This window comes from Carcharhinus amblyrhynchos, chromosome 1, assembly GCF_965287045.1.
Source record: "Carcharhinus amblyrhynchos chromosome 1, sCarAmb.v2.hapA, whole genome shotgun sequence".
Lineage (NCBI taxonomy): Eukaryota > Metazoa > Chordata > Chondrichthyes > Carcharhiniformes > Carcharhinidae > Carcharhinus > Carcharhinus amblyrhynchos.
The window spans coordinates 22772263-22791608 of NC_137324.1; the positions used below are offsets into that span (position 1 = coordinate 22772263).

The window sequence follows — 19346 nt, forward strand, 5'->3', positions numbered from 1 at the left end:
CCAGAACATGCCAGTGGCTTCAGGTGAGAAGGTGGAATTACTGAGGGGCAACAGATGATGCATTTTATAACATTTCTCAGAGCAGGTCAGGGGAGAGAACTTTACTTTAACTTGATAAATGTATCCTTCACCTTTTCATATCTTTAACTCTCCGGATTCATTGCACACTACTACCTCCAAGGCTCCAATTTAAATTCTCAACCTCAGTTTTAATTTTATAAAACAGGGCACTCTGACAAACAATTACATGCAAAATGAATAAAACATACAGCAAAAAAGGTCACTAGTGATAGAACAGGAAAGCAGATGGTTACTAATCCACGTCATATTCCTATCTACAGAAAATATGATCATACGCCAAAGCAATTTGCATATTTAGGTTTCAGCTCAGCACGATGCTTTCTAATCTATCCAGTGATAGAGGCAGCAGCATGATGCCATGCATCTTCAGGGCCACCAAGGATCTTAGCAACAGGCTCCTTGCTGGGATGTGCCGCTGTGCCGCTGCAGAACCCAAGTAGCTCACAACCAGGGCAATCACTAACAGAGGAAGGCACTAACATTGCTCTCTCCTCTGTCACCTCCCGACAGAAAGAAGTCTCACAACACCAGCTTAAAGTTGAAGCTGGTGCTGTGAGACTTCTTTCTGTTTTTACCCCAGTCCAATGCCGGCATCTCCACATCATGACCTCCCCGACAGATCCAGCTGCTTGTTTTTTATTCCCTTTCCTGGACCATTCTCAGTTTTCCATTTGGTCTGTTCCCAAATGGAATCTATTATTATGTTGATGAAAGTAATTCCAGATTTTCTGCTGCTGGTTTGTGTAATCTCCTCCAACCCCACAACTGCCTGAGGTATCGACGCTCCACTTAACACAACTCTTGCACAACTCCAATCTTAACTCCTCACCCTGGATGAGCCCCCATTTAGCTGTGGCAGGGGAGTCTAAAACTAGAGGGCATAGGTTTAAGACGAGAGGGGAGAGATACAGAAGGGTCCAGAGGGGCAATGTTTTTACACAGAGGGTGGTGAGTGTCTGGAACAAGCTGCCAGGGGTAGTAGTAGAGGCAGGTACAATTTTGTCTTTTAGAAAGCGTTTAGACAGTTACATGGTTAAGATGGGTATAGAGGGATACGGGCCAAACATAGGCAATTGGGATAAGCTTAGTGGTTTTAAAAAAATGGGTGGGTTGGATAAGTTGGGGTGAAAGACCTGTTTCCATGGTGTAAACCTCGATAACCATTGGTGGCTACTCTTTTAAATGTCCAGGCCTGAATTTCTAGAATTCTCACCCTACATTTCTCTGACTCTCTGCCTCACTTCCTTCCTTTCCAACGCTGCTTACAACCTATTTCTTTGGTCAGCTCCCTGAACATCATAGAATTCATAGAATCCCTACAGTGCAGAGGAAGATCATTCAGCTCATTGACTCTGCACCAACCACAATCCCACCCAGACCCTATCTCCATAACCCCACCACATATTTGCCTCGCTAATCCCACTAGCCTACACATCCCGGGATACTAAGGGGCAATTTAGCATGGCCAGTGCACATCTTTGGACTGTGAAAGGAAACCTGAGCACCCGGAGAAAACCCATGCAGACACGGGGAGAATGTGCAGACTCCGCACAGACAGTGGCCCAAGCTGGAAATTGAACCCTGGTCCCTGGAGCTTTGAGGCAGCAGTGCTAATCGCTGTGCCATCATGCTGCACCCATCATACATGGCTCAGTCTCATATTTGTCTTCTAACACTCCTGTGAAGCAACTTGGGACCATTTTATTATGTTAAAAGTGCATTATAAATAAGTTGCTGTTGTCAGTGTTTCCCACCTGCAGGGCACAAATCAGTTAACTGTAAAAGAGATACTTACATTTATATAGCACCTTCCATTACTTCAGGATATCCCAAAGAATTTTAGCAGCCCAAGAAGTATTTTTGGTGTGTTGTGATGCTGATAAAACGGCAGATTTTCACAAAACTAACTCCTACCAACAGCAATATGATAATGACCAGACATTGTCAAAGGCTTTGAGTGATAGATATTGGCCAGGACGGAACTTCCCTGCTTGGGACTAAAGGGATCAAGGGATATAAGGGGAAGGAGGCTCAGGATACTGAATTTAATGATGAGTCATAATCAAAATGAATGGCGGAGCAGACTCGAAGGGTTGAATGGCCTACTCCTGCTTTTATTTTCTATTTCTATGTTTTCATATGCTTTTGCTCTAAAATCTGATGATCATGAAACCATTGTCGATTGTTGGAAAAACCCATCTGGTTCACTAGTGTCCTTCAGGGAAGGAAATCTGCCATCCTTACCTGGTCTGGCCTACATGTGATTCCAGAGCCACAGCAATGTGGCTGACTCTCAACCACCCTCCAAGGGCAACCAGGGATGGGCAATAAACTCTGGCAAGCCAGCGACGCCCATATCTCACTAATGAATTAAAAAAAATGATAGTTTCCCAGCACATAAACACAATAATAAACTCTCAGTATTAACAGCTTCCTTTACAGAAAGTGCCAATGTTTCAGCAGGCCTGGTGTGAAAGTAGTCATCAATTAGCTCCACAACTTGCAAATCCCAATGAAACACTCTGGCACAAGTACATGTCTTTAATATACAGCCAGTTCAGTTTCTGACTGGCACAGAGATGGTCTCTGTATAGCAAAGCCCAGCCTAATAAGGCTGTCAATTGTAGGTCAATTATTGCCTCATCCTAATACATTCAACATTGAAATAAATCAGAAATGCAAAGGAATCTGAGTCTCCAGGGAGTCCATAATCCAACATATCTCAAATGATCTGCAAGTGCTGCTAATTTATTATTGGGGAGACCAAGGCCATGGACTTCAGTCCTGCCACAAGCTCCATACCCTCACCCCCAACTCCATTCTTCTCCCAGTCCCTCTTCAGACTGCTCACAACTGCAGAGACCTACTTCACTCCTCAACATGCTCACAAATATGTTTCTCCTTCATCAGAAAGACTGCCTACTTCCAGCTTCAAAACATCACCCACTCAACAATCTGTTCTTGAATCTAAACCCTTTGTCAACTCCAAATGTGACTAATCCAATGGTTTCCTGGCTTGCTTTCCACTCTTCATTCTCCATAAATTTCAACTCATCCAAATTCTGCTATCGGTATTCAACCCAACACCGGGTCCTGCTCGCCCATCGCCACTGCCCCCACTGACCTCCGCTGACCCCGGAGTGCTTCAAAGTAAGTCCACATCCTCATACTTAAATGGTTCAGAGGTTTTGCCTCTTCCTAACTCAGGGGCCTCTTGCACCATTTGAACCAGTCTCTGTGTACCCACCACCTCCCCTAGGACTCTCTAACTCTGGTCACCTCCTACATTCATAGAACATAGAAAAAGAACAGTATAGCACGGTACAGGCCCTTCAGCCCTCAATGTTGTGCCGAGCTATGTCCAAACCCAAGATCAAGCTATCCCACTCCCTGTCATTCTGGTGTGTTCCGTGTGCCTATTCAATAACTGCTTGAAAGTTCCTAAAGTGTCCGACTCCATTATCACGGCAGGCAGTGTATTCCACATCCCAACCACTCACTGAGTAAAGAATCTACCTCGGACATCCCTCCTATATCTCCTACGATGAACCTCATAGTTATGCCCCCTACTAACAGCTACTGAACCTTATAGTTATGCCCCCTTGTAACAGCTACATTCATCTGGTTACAAGCTGCTATGTTATCAGCTGTGAAGGATTCCCTTCCCTCTCCACTTCCCTCCCTTTTGGCCTTACCTCTTGGACAAGTTTTTGACATCTTGCCTTCTTTGGTTCCAAGTCCCTGGTGCTTTTTTAAAAAAATATTCATTCTTGGGATGTGAGCATTGCTAGCTAGGCCAGCATTTGTTGTCTATTCCTTGAAACTGAGTGGCACACCATGCCATTTCAGAGAGCAGTTAAGAAGCAAACATGTTACTGTGGGTCTGGAGTTACATGCAAGCCAGAAGAGGTAAGAATGACAGATTTCCTTCCCTAAAGGCCATTAGGGAACTAGATGAGTTTTTCCAACAGTCCAGTAGCTGCTGTGTTAGGAATGGAACTCACTGCTCTGGATCATCAGTCCAGATCGCTGGACTATTGTCCAGTAACATTGTCACTATATTAGTGTCTTCCTTGCCTCTTGCAAATACACTGGAAAACTTTATTCCCAGATGGTTGTGGCAATGTTGTTTCTGTATCTATGTATCACAATGTCTTGGGCTGCTTATGGGATCGGTACACAATGGGTTAAAATTACAGCTCTGTTGAAGAGGAATGCTTTGTAAGATTTGAGAAACGGAAGGAGTGGGAAAGTTATTCTCCATCATCTGGTACATATTGTTTGGTCGCTGTTTATAGTGATAAAGAAATGAAACTTGGGTGGATCATCTTGCCAGAGTAATGGAATTATCGGAAGAAATTGATTTACATAAGTACATCTCGGATATTGCTGTAGTGTAACTTTGTCGTGATCTTTCAAAACCTGGCAACCTTGCATTTGTCAATTGAAGATGAAGTGATTATTACGAGATCTCAGTTTGCCGGATGGAGTTGGCTTCTCAAACCAGGCAACACTTAGTCTAAAAGAGAAAGATGGAATGACAGCAGCCTTCAGCCTATTTCCCCTACTGAAGACTTTCTTGACTATGATCACACCATTTGCAATCTCCCTCTCTCGTGGCTAGGCAGCCTTGCCTTGAAATACTTCAAATTTTTGTATTCATTCAGGTATGTGGGAATTGCTGGCTGGGTCAGCATTTATTGCCCATCCCTAATTGCCCTTGAACTGAGTGCTAGGCCATTTCAAAAGGCATTTGGAGTCAACCACATTGCTATGAATATGGAATCATATGTAGGCCAAACCAGGTGGGGATGGCAGAGTAGTGAACAAGATGGGATTTTATGACAATTAGACTTTAGAATTTCCAGATTTTTACTGAATTCAAATTTCACCATCTGCCGTGGTGGGATTCGAACCCAGGTTACCAGAGCATTATCCTGGGTCTCTGGATTACAAGTCCAGTGACAATACCACTGCACCACTGCTTCCCTCAATGTATATTTCCAAGGTGGTTTTGGGTGGGTCTATCAGATGGTAGCTATTGATTCAATATCTAATACTTTGCATTTTTAATGTCTCTTCCTTACACAGTGATGTGTTTCGATGGGTGTCTGGATTACAGGAAATGTCTCTCTCTTCTCACTCCCCTGAGGGTGATTTGAGTGTTTCTCACCGCCACCTTGGATTTTTAAGCAGTTTGCTCCGTCTCAGATCAAATTGCAAAATTTCCAGTCAGTTGAAAGCTTGACAATTATATTTTCAAAAAAAACTTTGGGGTGCAGCCTCATGACAAAATGCAGAGGCAGTGAGATCAACTCCCATCGCAGCATGCGCTGAGATTGATTTCAATTAATGTGGTAATTAATGAGATAGCATCAGAAAGATGACCATTAAGGCAGTTGAACTGTTGCAAAAATATAAACTGTTCTACTGAAGAGAATCAGAGGAGATAACTTGACACCCCTGCCCAGTCTGGCCTACCTCATGACTTCAATCCTACCCCACCTGGCTGATTCATTATACCCTGATAGACAGTAAATATACCCTCACCAGATTGCCCACATTCCAAGAACAAATAGATTCTTGGCACCATATTTAACATTTCACTACATGTTACAATAGTTAGCACTTGATAAAGTTTTAAGATTTACTTATTAGTGTCACAAGTAAGCTTACATTAACACTGTGATGAAAATCCCCTAGTCGCCACACTCCAGCATTTGTTCGGATGCACTGAGGGAGAATTTAACATGGCCAATCCCCTAACCAGCACATCTTTTTGATTTGATTCGATTTATTATGGTCATATGTATTAGTATACAGTGAAAAGTATTGCTTCTTGCACATTATACAGACAAAGCATACCATTCATAGAGAAGGAAAGGAAAGGGTGCAGAATGTAGTGTTGCAGTCATAGCTAGGGTGTAGAGAAAGATCAATTTAGTGTGAGGTAGGACCATTCAAAAGTCTGATGGCAGCAGGGAAGATTTTCTTGAGTCAGATGGTATATGACCTCAGACTTTTATATCTTTTTTCCGAATGGAAGAAGGTGGAAGAGGTCCAGGTTGCATGGGGTCCTTATCATCAGACTGTGAGAGGAAAATCAGAGCATCCGGAGGAAATGCAGGCAGACACGGAGGGGCAATGTGCAAACTCTGCACAAACAGTGTCTCAAGCTAGGAATCGAACCTGGGTCCCTGACGCTAAGGCAGCAGTGTTAAAAAGCAACACACCTTTTGTCATTTTTATCCAGAGTATTATGCTGATATCTGGAAAACAGAACATTCAACAATTTTCCACAGGCCACAGAATGGCCAGTGCGTTCTCCACGAAGAACATTTCTCTGAAGAAAGTCATTCCATATTTAGCAAAAATGGTACTAGCTGTTCGACTGAACTTGTACTGAAGCACCAAGGAAAAATGATGAATTTTGATGTTAATAGGAGACAAACTGAGAAAACATAATCAGGACAACCAATGTGTTTATTATTTTTGCCAGCCTGCAATAAAAAAATGTTGCATTTATATAGTGCCTTTAATAACCTCCTACGGATTCGAAAGGAAGAAAACATTGTTTGGATAGTCAAAGTCTTTTTCCCAGGATAGAAGTGTCAAATACTTAGGGACATAGTTTTGTGGTAAAAGGGGGCAAGTTTAAAGGAGATGTGAGAGGCTCTTTTTTTTAACACAGAGGGTAGAAAGGTGGTGGAAGCAGATACAATAGCAATGTTTAAGAGGCAACTTGGTAGATACATGAATGGGCAGGGAATAGAGGGATAAAGGCCACACATTTCTCTTTTACTCCGCAGGTGCATCGGTCCACCTTGTTGTCAAACGAGGGGCATGCACACGGTGGGTCGTGCGTGGGCTGCTCTTGGATGTTTCGCACGTAGCCTAGTACTTTGCGTCGTTTGTGTATGCTTAAAACTGGACCAGCAGATGGGCACCACGACAGCTCAGTGACTATCACTGCTAGCTGTGCAGTTACATGGATTTGGGCCTGTGTCTGTGGGAGTTTGCGCATTCTCCCTGTGGTTGTGTGGGTTTCCTCCGGGTGCTCCAGTTTCCTCCCACACCCCAAAGATGTGCTCTTAGGCTGATTGGTGTAACACATTGTCCCTAAATTATTCTCCCCTTAATCTGGTTTCCAATGGGGGTACAATAAGCATAGACATGTGTCAAGGGTGGAGGAGGAAAAACACATTGTTAAGATGGCGGCGCGGGCTCATTGGGCCGAAGGGCCTGTTTCCTGTGCTGTGTTGTGTTGTTCTTTGTAGAGGCAAAAGGTCTTTAAGAAGGCGTCATATGTCAACACAGGCTTGGTAGACTGAAGGGCCTGTTCCTGTGCTGTTCTTTGTTTGTAAATCTACTGTAACGATCTAAAGTTATTTAAATGCCCAGAATCCTTTAAAAGTGAAACAAAAACTTCAGCCTGTCAGAGAGAAAAACATAACTGCCCCGACCCACTTTCATTGACACATCTGGTGTCGTTTAGGAAAAAACATCTGTTTACTTTTTCAATTTCAATAGACTGTATATGTTTATATTTCACATGAATTGTTATTATAGCAAAATACATTTTGAATGTTTGGCTGAGTATCAAAAGATTCAAAACCACTTATCTCATCAGGAGGCTTTGTTCACATTTTGATTTACAATTTTAAGGGATTATTACAGGATTATACATCTTTGATGCATTTTGTGAAACAGATGTTTCTTTGCTCCTATAACTGATTGACCACTCAAGGGGATTTGAATTTATTTAAATGTGTTTTATGAGTGAGAATCATTTTCAGTTTGAAATGTTTTGTTGAGTTAGAACTCTACCAGATGATTAGAAATTTTTTTTCATTTCTACATGGCTCTTGATGTTTGCCCGCATTGGGTGTCACGATAGCACAGCGGTTAGCACTGCTGCTTCACAGCACCACGGACGCGGGTTCAGTTCTCAGCTTGGGTCACTATCTATGTGGAGTTTGCATGTTCTCCCCATATCTGCGTGGTCCGGGTGCACCAGTTTCCTCCTACATTCTGAAAGGTGTGCTGGTTAACCCGAACAGGCACCTGAATGTGGGCACTAGGAGAATTTCACGGTGACTTCATTGCAGTGTTAATGTAAGCCTTACTTGTCACTAATTAATGAACGTTAGGATATGTGCCTATGGGGAGGGGTGGGGAAGGGAGCATGGGGCTGTGGAGCGCCAAACAGAGGGTATAGATGGGACAAGGAAGCATGGGAACTATGAAGGGTGTGTATTTGAAGGCCTGATACTCATCTTTACAACAGGACTAATGTCCCAGTAAACAGAAGCTGGCATTCTAACCCACTGTCTTGGCCATCTGCCCACCTTGGTTGTCTAACATGATCCTGCCCCTCATCTCCCTGAAACAAAGATATAGCACATGGAGGCTGTTTTAAAGGAGACGGTATGCCAGGGCAGGAAGTTTACTGACTCAACTATTCTGTCTCCTCCACGGGAATCTGGGCCAAAATATTTGTTCAGCATTTCTACCATTCCTCGTTCACATCATTTTTCCTGTTTCATCTCTAAGGGACCAACATTTACTTTAGTTACTCTCCTCCTTTTAATATGTCTGTAAAAGTTCTTACGATCTGTCTAAATTCCTGACTAGAACCATAGAACCATAGAAAATTACAGCTCAGAAACAGGCCTTTTGGCTCTTCTTGTCTGTGCCGAACCATTTTTTTGCCTAGTCCCACTGACTGCACTTGGACCATATCCTTCCACACCCCTCTCATCCCTGAACCCGTCCAAGTTTTTCTTAAATGTTAAAAGTGACCCCGCATTTACAACTTTATCCAGCAGCTCATTCCACACTCCCATCACTCTGTGTGAAGAAGCCCCCCCCTAATATTCCCTTTAAACTTTTCTCCTTTCACCCTTAACCCATGCCCTCTGGTTTTTTTTCTCCCCTAGCCTCAGTGGAAAAAGCCTGCTTGCATTCACTCTATCTATACCCATCAAAATCTTATACACCTCTATCAAATCTCCCCTCATTCTTCTACGCTCCAGGGAATAAAGTCCTAACCTATTCAATCTCTCTCTGTAACTCAGCTTCTCAAGTCCCGGCAACATCCTCGTGAACCTTCTCTGCACTTTTTCAACCTTATTTACATCCTTCCTGAAACTAGGTGACCAAAACTGTACACAATACTCTAAATTCAGCCTCACCAATGCCTTATATAATCTTACCATAACACTCCAACTTTTATACTCAATACTCCAATTTAATTTCATTCAATGACTAATCCAATCTCATTCAATTATTTTAATAACTTGAATGTTGCTTTTGCTGATTCTTGAAACTCTCCCACTCTTCAGCCTTATTACTATTTGTCATAATATTATAACCCTCCTCTTTTAATCTAACACTATGCCTAACTTTTTGCTTTTAACTTAGACCCTCGTGGTCCATTCATAGCTAAATTAGAATCAAAATACTGCAGATGCTGGAAATTGGAAATAAAAATAGAAAATGCTGGATAAACTCGGCAGGTCTGGCGGCAATGGCACAGAGAAGCTGGAATGTTCTGGCCATTCCCACCGGTGAGATCTTGCCAACCATTGCCTCAGGGTTCCCAGAAGTGGGGCATGGATACAATGGGAAAGTCCATTGACAGTTGTGGGACCAGAAGATCCTGCCATTGATCAACAGCCATTCATCCCCCTCCACAACACCCACCCACACCCCCCCCACCCTCCCAGCAGCATCCCCCCCGCCATGAAACACGCCTCAGGAGGCGTGGGAAACGGCCATGCCAAATTGTCCCTCAATGTACCCAAACAGGTGCCAGAGTGTGGCGACTAGGGGATTTTCACAGTAACTTCATTGCAGTGTTAATGTAAGCTTAGTTGTGATACTAATAACTAAAATATTGTGCATACAGTAACCACGACATGTCAGAGGTGGCCAGGTGCGCATTTAACCATTGGTGTGTGTGTGTGTACGTCTTGGCAGCTTTCCCACTAAACAGATGGAAATTTGTAACTTCATGAGACAAAATATTACTCAATACAATCTTTTCTGTAATTTTATTAGCCCAGCTTGGTACTGATCAGAAATAGGAGTGGGAGAAGGCCATTCGGCCCCTTGAACCTGCTCTGCCATTCAATAAAATCATTGCTGATTTGATTACGGGCTCAGCTCCATTTTCTGTCTATCCTCACCCCGCCCTCACCCCACCCAATAACCTTTTGACTCTCATATGGTTCTAGATACTATCTAACCCAACCGTGAAGATATCCACTGGCACAGCTTCCACTGCTCTGTTCTTCCAAAGAATTAATGTCTTCTGAGAGAACAGCTTCTTCCTGATCTCCATCTCAATTGGGAGTCCCATTATTTTCGATCTGTGCACCCCCCCTCCCCCCCCCCACTCCACCCTGGCTCTAGATTCCATCTCCTTTCAACATCTACCCTATAGCCAGGAGGAGGCGATGGCCTCCTAGTATTATTGCTGGACTATTAATCCAGAAACTCAGCTAATGTTCTGGGGTCCCGTGTTTGAATCTCACCACGGCAGATGGTGGAATTTGAATTCAATAAAAAAATCTGGAATTAAGGATCCACTGATGACCATGAAATCATTGTCGATTGTCAGGAAAAAACCCATCTGGTTCACTAATGTCCTTTAGGGAAGGAAATCTGCTGTCCTTACCTGGCCTGCCCTACTTGTGACTCCAGAGCCACACCAATATGGGCAACTAGGGATGGGCAATATATGCTGGCCAGCCAGCGATGCCCAGGTCCCCCAACCTAATAGAAAAAGACTAGAGACGTGTCTTTAGGATGGAAGATAGCTCAGTGATGTTCACACTATGATTTACATTGACTAAAACACCCAACATCCAATAGTTGCTTTTTGAAAATGATGTGGGCATCACTGGCAGTGCCAGTATTTGTTGCCCAGCCCTGGCTGAGTGGCTTTCTGGGCTATTTTTGGAGGGCACTTCAGAGTTAACCACATTGTTGTGGACCCGGAGTCGTACAGACCCAGCAAATTTGGCAGATTTCCTTATCTACAGAACATCGGTGAACCATGTGGGTCTTTATGACAATTAACGATGGGTTCCCAGTTACCATTACTGGCACTAACTTCAAATACCAACATTTTTTTTATTTACTGCAATTTAAATTCCACCAGCTACCACATTGGGATTTGAACCCTTGTCCCCCAAGTATTAGTCTGGGTGGTGGATTATTGGTCTGCTGACTGGCTGCGATTCTATACTGAGACAGCCACAAAAGAAACCGCAGAATTGGGTTAAAAAGATCGTTAGAAGTTCTCCCGAAAAAGGAAAAGCGAACGTTCACGATGAAGTTCTGCACTTGACCACAAAACTCTCTGGACAGTCATCAGGGACCAAGAGGGCATCTGATTTTCCACTTCACCTAACCGGGGACAGTAAGGTTAATTGTAATGCTCCAACAGCAACCGCAGCTAAGATTGATAAATTCAGCACGTAACAGAGGATCAGAGTTGGTTTGTACGGCTTGGTGCCTTTTATTGATTCCAATCAATGTTTGAGCAGCCAGTTGAGAAAATCTACAGCTACTCCAGCCATACAAAGAATAAAAACGTACAAAAGAAAAATGTAACGACTGAACATTAAAACTTCTTGAAGTATCCTGAACGGTTAATATCCTCGACAGCAGTTAAAGTCACTGGCTCTTTGCGTTCTATACTGAGCAGTCCCTTCTGCAGCAGGCGCCCTGGGTGCTGCACCCTTCCATGGTGGCCTTGCAACCAGAGCCTAGGGTCAACTGGACAGAGCCGAAGAAGTACATGGTGGTGCAGTGCAATTAGTTTAGCAAAACTAGTCACGGTGTTGGCATTGCTGGTGTGCCACCAGCCTGGACTCCTCTTCCGTTCTGCTCCTCAGTAGTCTCGTATCCTTCAACATGGATTTGTGTAGACTTAGAGCTGCGGCAGTTACTGCGAACATCACGCCAAAGATGGCAATGAAGAAACTTTCGCCCAGTGTTGTCTGTATCACCATCTTCTCAAATTCTTCTTTCCTCAACTTTGTCTTCACCTGAAAGAACAGGTAGGAGCAGAGTGCCAATGACCCAATATCCAAAGTGACTGCAAAACAAGAGAGCACAGCAATCTCAGCCAACTTCATCATCATCTAGTCGAACAGCTATACTCTTCAATAAGTTACAATGGAGGAAAGTTTTCTCTCGTACTGCACAAGTTAAAGGGTTGCCTTAATGCTAGCACTGAGTGGCACAGTGGTTAGCACTGCTGCTTCACAGCGCCAGGGACCAGGATTCAATTCTGGCCTCGGGTGATTGTGTGTGTGTGTGTGTGTATATAGAGTTTGCACTTTCTCCCCGTGTCTACTTGGGTTTCCTCCCACTCACCAAAAATATGCAGGTTAGGTGGATTTGTCATGTTAAATTTCCTCTTAGTATCAGGAGGGTAAACCCATGGGAATGCGGGGGTAGGGTCTGGGTGGGATTGTTGTTGGTGCAGGCTTGATGGGCTGAATGATCTCCCTCCTGCACTACCGGGATTAAATGATGAACATAATTGTGCTGTTCATTGTACTAACAATTCACATTTCTATAGAATCCTGTATGTACAGACACCCACCTGGGTGCGGATTATCACATTGAGGAAGTGGATGATTTGGGGTATTGGAGAGGGCTGGGGAAAGCAAAGACAAGTAATTTGGAGCTGGAGCTACCTGCACAGTAAAAGAAAAGGGGGTCCAGCATCTTTGTAAAAACTAAGGCAATCTCTCAAGGACAAACATTTAATGCGCGTAGAGAATAATGTTGGCCATGAGCAATGATCAGATATTGAACTCAGGTGTCGCTACTTCATAGAAAACATAGGAGAAATTCTAGAAGTTACACTGCTATACAGCCCCATCACATCCACAGAAAATATATCACACCTAATGAACACAATGAATATTCCCCCACCCCTACCCTTAAAATTGATTTGCCAATAAATCCTTACCCTTCCAAATTGTTTCATAATATTGCACGCACTTTTTTTCTGAAGTGCCTAAAAGTTAGTAAGCTTAAGATTGTGTAAAATCTGAGCAAGATAGCAGAGGTCATGTCTATTGCTTCTAAATCCTCCACATTACTACTTAATGTAGGATCACTACAGTGCAGAAGGAGTCCATTGAGTCTGCACCGGCCCCCCGACAGAACATGCCATAGACTCAGAGTCATAGAGGTTTACAGCATGGAAACAGGCCCTTCAGCCCAACTTGTGCATGCCGCCCTTTTTTTTAAAACCTCCAAAGCTAATCCCAATTGTCCACATTTGGCCCATACTCTTCTATACCCATGTAACAATCTGAATGCTTCTTAAAAAACAAAATTATACCCACCTCTACTACTGCCTCTGGCAGCTTGTTTCAAACACTCACCACCCTCTGTGTGAAAAAATTGCCCCTCTGGATATTTTTGCATCTCTCCCCTCTCACCTTAAACCTATGCCCTCAAGTTTTAGATTCCCCTACCTTTGGGAAAAGATATTGACTATCTAGCTGATCTGTGCCCCTCATTATTTTATAAAACTCTATAAGATCATCCTTCAGCCTCCTAAGCTCCAGAGAAAAAAGTCCCAGTCTATCCAGCCTCTCCTTATAACTCAATCCATCAAGTCCCAGTGGCATCTTAGTAAATCTTTTCTGCACTCTTTCTAGTTTAATAATATCCTTTCTATAATAGGGTGACCAGAATTGCACACAGTATTCCAAGTGTGGCCTTACCAATGTCTTGTACAACTTCAACAAGACATTCCAACTCCTGTATTCAATGTTCTGACCAATGAAACCAAGCTTGCAGAGTGCCTTCTTCACCACTCTGTACACCTGTGACTCCACTTTCAAGGAGCCCTATGTATCTCTAGATCTCTTTGTTCTGTAACTCTCCCCACTGTCCTAGCATTAACTGAGTAAGTCCTGCCCTGGTTCAATCTACCAAAATGCATCACCTCGTATTTGTCTAAATTCAACTCCATCTGCCATTCGTCAGCCCACTGGCCCAATTGATCAAGATCCCGTTGCAATTGGAGGTAACTTTCTTCACTGTCCACTATGCCACCAATCTTAGTGTCATCTGCAAACTTACTAACCATGCCTGTTATATTCTCATCCAAATCATTAATATAAATGACAAACAACAGTGGACCCAGCACTGATCTCTGAGGCACATGACTGGTCACAGGCTTCCAGTTTGAAAAACAACTCTCTACAACCATCCTCTGGCTTCTGTCAAGAAGCCAATTTTGTATCCATTTAGATACCTCACTCTGGATCCCGTGAGATTTAACCTTATGCAACATACCATGCGGTACCTTGTCGAAGGCCTTGCTAAAGTCCGTGTAGATAACATCAACTGCACTGCCGTCATCTATCTTCTTGGTTATCCCTTCAAAAAACTCAATCAAATTTGTGAGACATGATTTTCCACTCACAAAGCCATGCTGACAGTCCCTAATCAGTCCTTGTCTCTCTAAATGCCTGTAGATCCTGTCTCTCAAAATACCTTCCAACAATTTATCCATCACAGATGTGAGGCTCACTGGCCTCTAGTTCCCAGGCTTTTCCTGCAGCCCTTTTTAAACAAAGGCACAACATTTGCCACTCTCCAATCTTCTGGCACCTCACCCAGGACTATCGATGATTCAAATATCCTGGCTAGGGAACCCGCAATTTCCTCCATAGCCTCCCACAATGTCCTGGGATACGTTTCATCAGGTCCCGGGGATTTATCTACCTTGGTGTGCTTTAATACTTCCAGCACCTCCTTCTCTGTAATATGTACACTCCTCAAGACAACAGTTCTCTAATATCCACGCTTTTCTCAGTAGTAAATACTGATGAGAAATATTCATCACCCATCTCTTGTGGATCTACACGTAGATGACCTTGTTGATTCTAAGAGGCCCTGCTCTCTCCCTTGTTACTCTTTTGCCCTTTATGTATTTATAGAAACTCTTTGGATTCTCCTTTGCCTTATCTGCCAAAACAATCTCATGTCCCTTTTTTGCCCTCCTGATTTCTCTCTTAACTCTATTTCTACACTCCCTATACTCTTCAAGGGATTCACTTGATCTCAGCTCCCTATGCATGTCATGTGCCTCCTTCTTCTTGACCAGGGCCTCAATATCTGGAGTCAGCCAAAGTTCCCTACTTCTGCCAGCCTTGCCCTTCACTTTAAGAGGAATTTCTTACCCTGAACCCTGGTTAACACACTTTTGAAAGCATACCACTTACCAGACATCCCTTTGCCTTCCCACAGACTCCCCCAATTCACTTTTGAAACTTCCTGCCTGATACCATCAAAATTGGCCTTGCCCCAATTTAGAATTTTAACTTTTGGGCCAGACCTATCATTCTCCATAGTTATCTTAAAACCAATAGAATTATGGTCATTAGTCCCAAAGTGATCCCTCACTAACACTTCTGTCACTTGCCCTTCCTTATTTCCCAAGAGGACGTCAAGTTTTGCCCCCTCTCTAGTCGGGCCATCCACATTTTGAATGAGAAATTCCTCCTGAATACACTCAACAAATTTCTCTAACACTATGGCTGTCCTAGTCATCCAGGCCCTATCCCAGTCATTCCATGTATTTACCCCACTAATCCACATAACTTATACATCTTTGGACACTAGCATGGCCAATCCACCTAATCTGCACACCTTGAGACAGGCACTAAGGGACAATTTAACATGACCAATCAACCTAACCTGCACATTTTTGGACTGTGGGAGGAAACCAGTGCACTGGAGGAAATCCATGCAGACACAGGGAGAACATGCAGACTCTGCACAGTATCCCAAGGCTGGAATTGAACCTGGGTCCCTGGCACTATAAGGCAGCAGCGCTAACCACTGTGCCGCCCCTTTATGAGATCTGTACTCTTTCAATGCCTATAATCAGCTTTCAAAGGAGATGAGAGATATGGTAGATAAAGAAATGTGTTGTATACTATGTGCACAGACTTTCAACAAATGATTGCGTAGAGGCTGTACGGGATATAAAATTAGTGGAGGAAATTGGAACTGGTTAAGAGGAAAAAGGAAATAGGGGGCTAAGGACAGTTCCTCAGTGTGGCTGGAAGCCAGTAGCATTCTGACAGGATTCCATTTTAAGACTGCTCCTATGTGTATATCAATATGAACATAGGAAATGACTGTATGCTGTCACTATCATTTGAACTTTAAACTAACTGGTAATTTTGCAATTTGAAAGAACGAATCGTTTAAAAATGTAAGGGCATCTTTCAACAAATCCACCCTCGGGGCAGTACAAAGAGAAACATTTCCTATAATTCAGAGACCCATCAAAACTCATCACCAAGGATGAGACATTAAAGTGCAAATTGCTAGATATTAAAACACTGGCTATCAAATACAAACCCACCCAAAACTCCTTGGAAATACACAATGGGTGAAATAAAACAGGGCAGGGTGCAACCGTTACAGACAGAGATTACAGGACAGATTTTAGCAGGGGAAATGGGTAGAAAGCTGCGCTCTGTCCCCCTCTTTTTCTTCTGGGTCAAGTGTGTTACCCGGTTCTTTAGTAGTAGCCTACCAGTGAACCAAGACTCCATAATTTGAATTTGGGAACGGCATGTCCCTGTGAAAAATAAACTTTAATCTTTGTTATGGCCAACTGAGGAGGTTGACTAGAAGGGAGACAGTTCCCTCCCTCTCATTTGGTCATAAAAATACAACAAATAAATCTGAGCAAGGGAATATAATTAGATGATGGAATAGGAAGAGACAGATGGGATTCATTGTTATGAGGTGTGCGATAGTACCCCTTAATTAATAATCAATAGTGAGATTCCCCCCGATCATTACCTTAAATGTGTTCAATTTGAAATGGATGGCATGGTGGTACAATGGTTAGCACTGCTACCTCACAACGCCAGGGACCCAGGTTCGATTCCCAAACGGGGTCAGTGTGTGTGTGGAGTTTACACATTCTCCTTGTGTCTGCGTGGGTTTCCTCCAAGTGTTTCAGTCACTTTTCTCAGTTCCAAGATGTGTAAGTTAGGGCGATTAGTTGTGATGACTGTGCAGGGTTACAGGATAGAGTGTGGGCCTGGGTAAGATGCTCTGTCGGAGAGTCGGGGCAGACTCGATGGACCGAAGGCCTCCTTCTGCACTGCACTTTGGCAGGTCAAATGGGATGAAGGAGTATAATATAAAGGGTAAGACTCTTAGCAGTGTAGAGGATCAGAAGAACCTTGGGGTCCGGGTCCACAGGACTCTTAAATCGGCCTCGCAGATAGAGGATGTGGTTAAGAAGGCATATGGTGTACTGGCCTTCATTAATCGAGGGATTGAGTTTAGGAGTCGGGAGGTAATGCTGCAACCTTATAAGACCCTGGTCAGACCCCTCTTGGAGTACTGTGCTCAGTTCTGGTCGCCTCAATACAGGAGGGATGTGGAAGCTATTGAAAGGGTGCAGAGGAGATTTACAAGGATTGGGCGGCATGTCTTACGAGGATAGGTTGAGGGAACTCGGTCTTTTCTCCTCAGAGAGATGAAGGATGAGAGGTGACCTGACAGAAATGTATAAGATGATGAGAGGTATAGATCGGGTGGATTCTCAGAGGCTTTTTCCCAGGGCTGGAATGGTTGCTAGGGGAGGACACAGGTTTAAGGTGCTGGGGAGTAGGTACAGAGGAGATGTCAGGGATAAGTTTTTCACTCAGAGGGTGGTGGGTGAGTGGAATCGGCTGCCATCGGTGGTGGTGGAGGCAAATTCGATAGGGTCTTTTAAGAGACTTCTGGATGAGTACATGGGACTTAATAGAATTGAGGGTTATAGGTAAGCCTAGTAGGTAGGGATATCATTGGCGCAACTTGTGGGCCAAAGGGCCTGTTTGGGCTGTAGTTTTTCTATGTTCTATGCAGGGGTTCTATAATGAAATTAAGTTGGGTGCTCTATATTTTTTAGGTTCATATCTCACTCTCTTTATCGATCAACACCCAGTGCCTAGGTACAATTCCTGAACATTTATCAGAGCATCAGCTATTTCCTTTCTCATTTCCTTGACAACGTTAAGAGTCATGTCCCAGCTGGCTTAGGTAGCCTGCAGACACCTGGGGATTGCACGTCACCTGCTAATGCACTACTACATTCATTTGCATAAAATTCATAGATGTGTCATTTTAATTAGGTCATTCATCGATTTAAAATAAGCAACGGCGTTCAAATAGCATAGGAACTTTACGTGAACATATTAACTGGTAGAGTACCAAAGAAAATTAAACCCTTTAATTCTCTGAGCTTGCACGGGGGACACAGTTTACGGAGGTCTACTTGTGTTCTTGGGCTTGAATGAAATAAAATGGCTGGATCAGGTCCGGGATATCTGGTCCTTCAAATTTCTCCCTAACACGTCCTAAAGGAAAAAGTTGCCCATTAACACGTGTCCAACAGTTCCCAATACTTGAGCATTTGTTAAGACCATGCCCCCACCCTCCCCCCTCCCCACTCACTGCTTTCTGCTGCACTCTACTCTTCTATTCCTTCAGAACTATTATTTCTTCCAATGTTTTATGATCATCCATTGTTGCCTTTTGCACGAATTCAACTCTCAATAATCTTTTGCTGTCAATAACTTTCACAAATAAACTATTCCAGATCAGATGTCCACGTCTGGCTGAGTAACAGAGAATCGTAGACCAGAATTTTGCCTGCCAAGGGAATCAGAACAGGCGAGGGTTGGACAATGGGAAGGCCCGTTGATCTTGGGTAGGATTTTACAGTTTTGGGACGAGCGAGGCTGTAAAATCCCACCCATTGAAACATAAAAACTAGATGCAGGAAGTAGGCCATTCGACCCTTCGTTCATTTTGATCATGACTGATCATCAAATTAATATCCTGATTCCTCCCCTTCCCCTCCTATATCTCTTGATCCCTTTAGCTCCAAGAGCCATATCTAATTTCTTCTTGAAATCACATAACGTTTTGGCTTCAACTACATTCTGTGGTAGTGAATTCCACACATTCACCACCCTCTGGGTGAAGAAATTTCTCCTCACCTCAGTTCTAGAAGGTTTACCCCTTATCCTCAAACTATGACCCCTATATCTAGACTCCCCCACCATTGGGAACATTCTTTCTGAATCTACCCTGTCTAACCCTGTACTATAGAGATATCAGCCTGAGGGCTGAGAACAATGAAACACTGTAATATTCATTCTCTTCCAAGTGATGGCGCACAGCTTGTCCAGTTTACCAAA

General features: G+C 43.5%; 1 protein-coding gene across 2 annotated transcripts in view; it reads right to left on the minus strand.

The window, feature by feature from the left end:
- Positions 1-11578: 11578 nt before the first annotated feature.
- LOC145349034 (transmembrane protein 127) overlaps positions 11579-19346 on the minus strand; it is a 42983-nt gene continuing 35215 nt past the window's right edge. For both annotated transcript variants that reach the window (XM_080197288.1, XM_080197279.1), the window contains exon 3: positions 11579-12190. In XM_080197288.1, the coding sequence (XP_080053414.1) occupies positions 11922-12190 (269 nt within the window). In that variant the 3' untranslated portion in view covers positions 11579-11921. The remainder of the gene's footprint in view (positions 12191-19346) is intronic.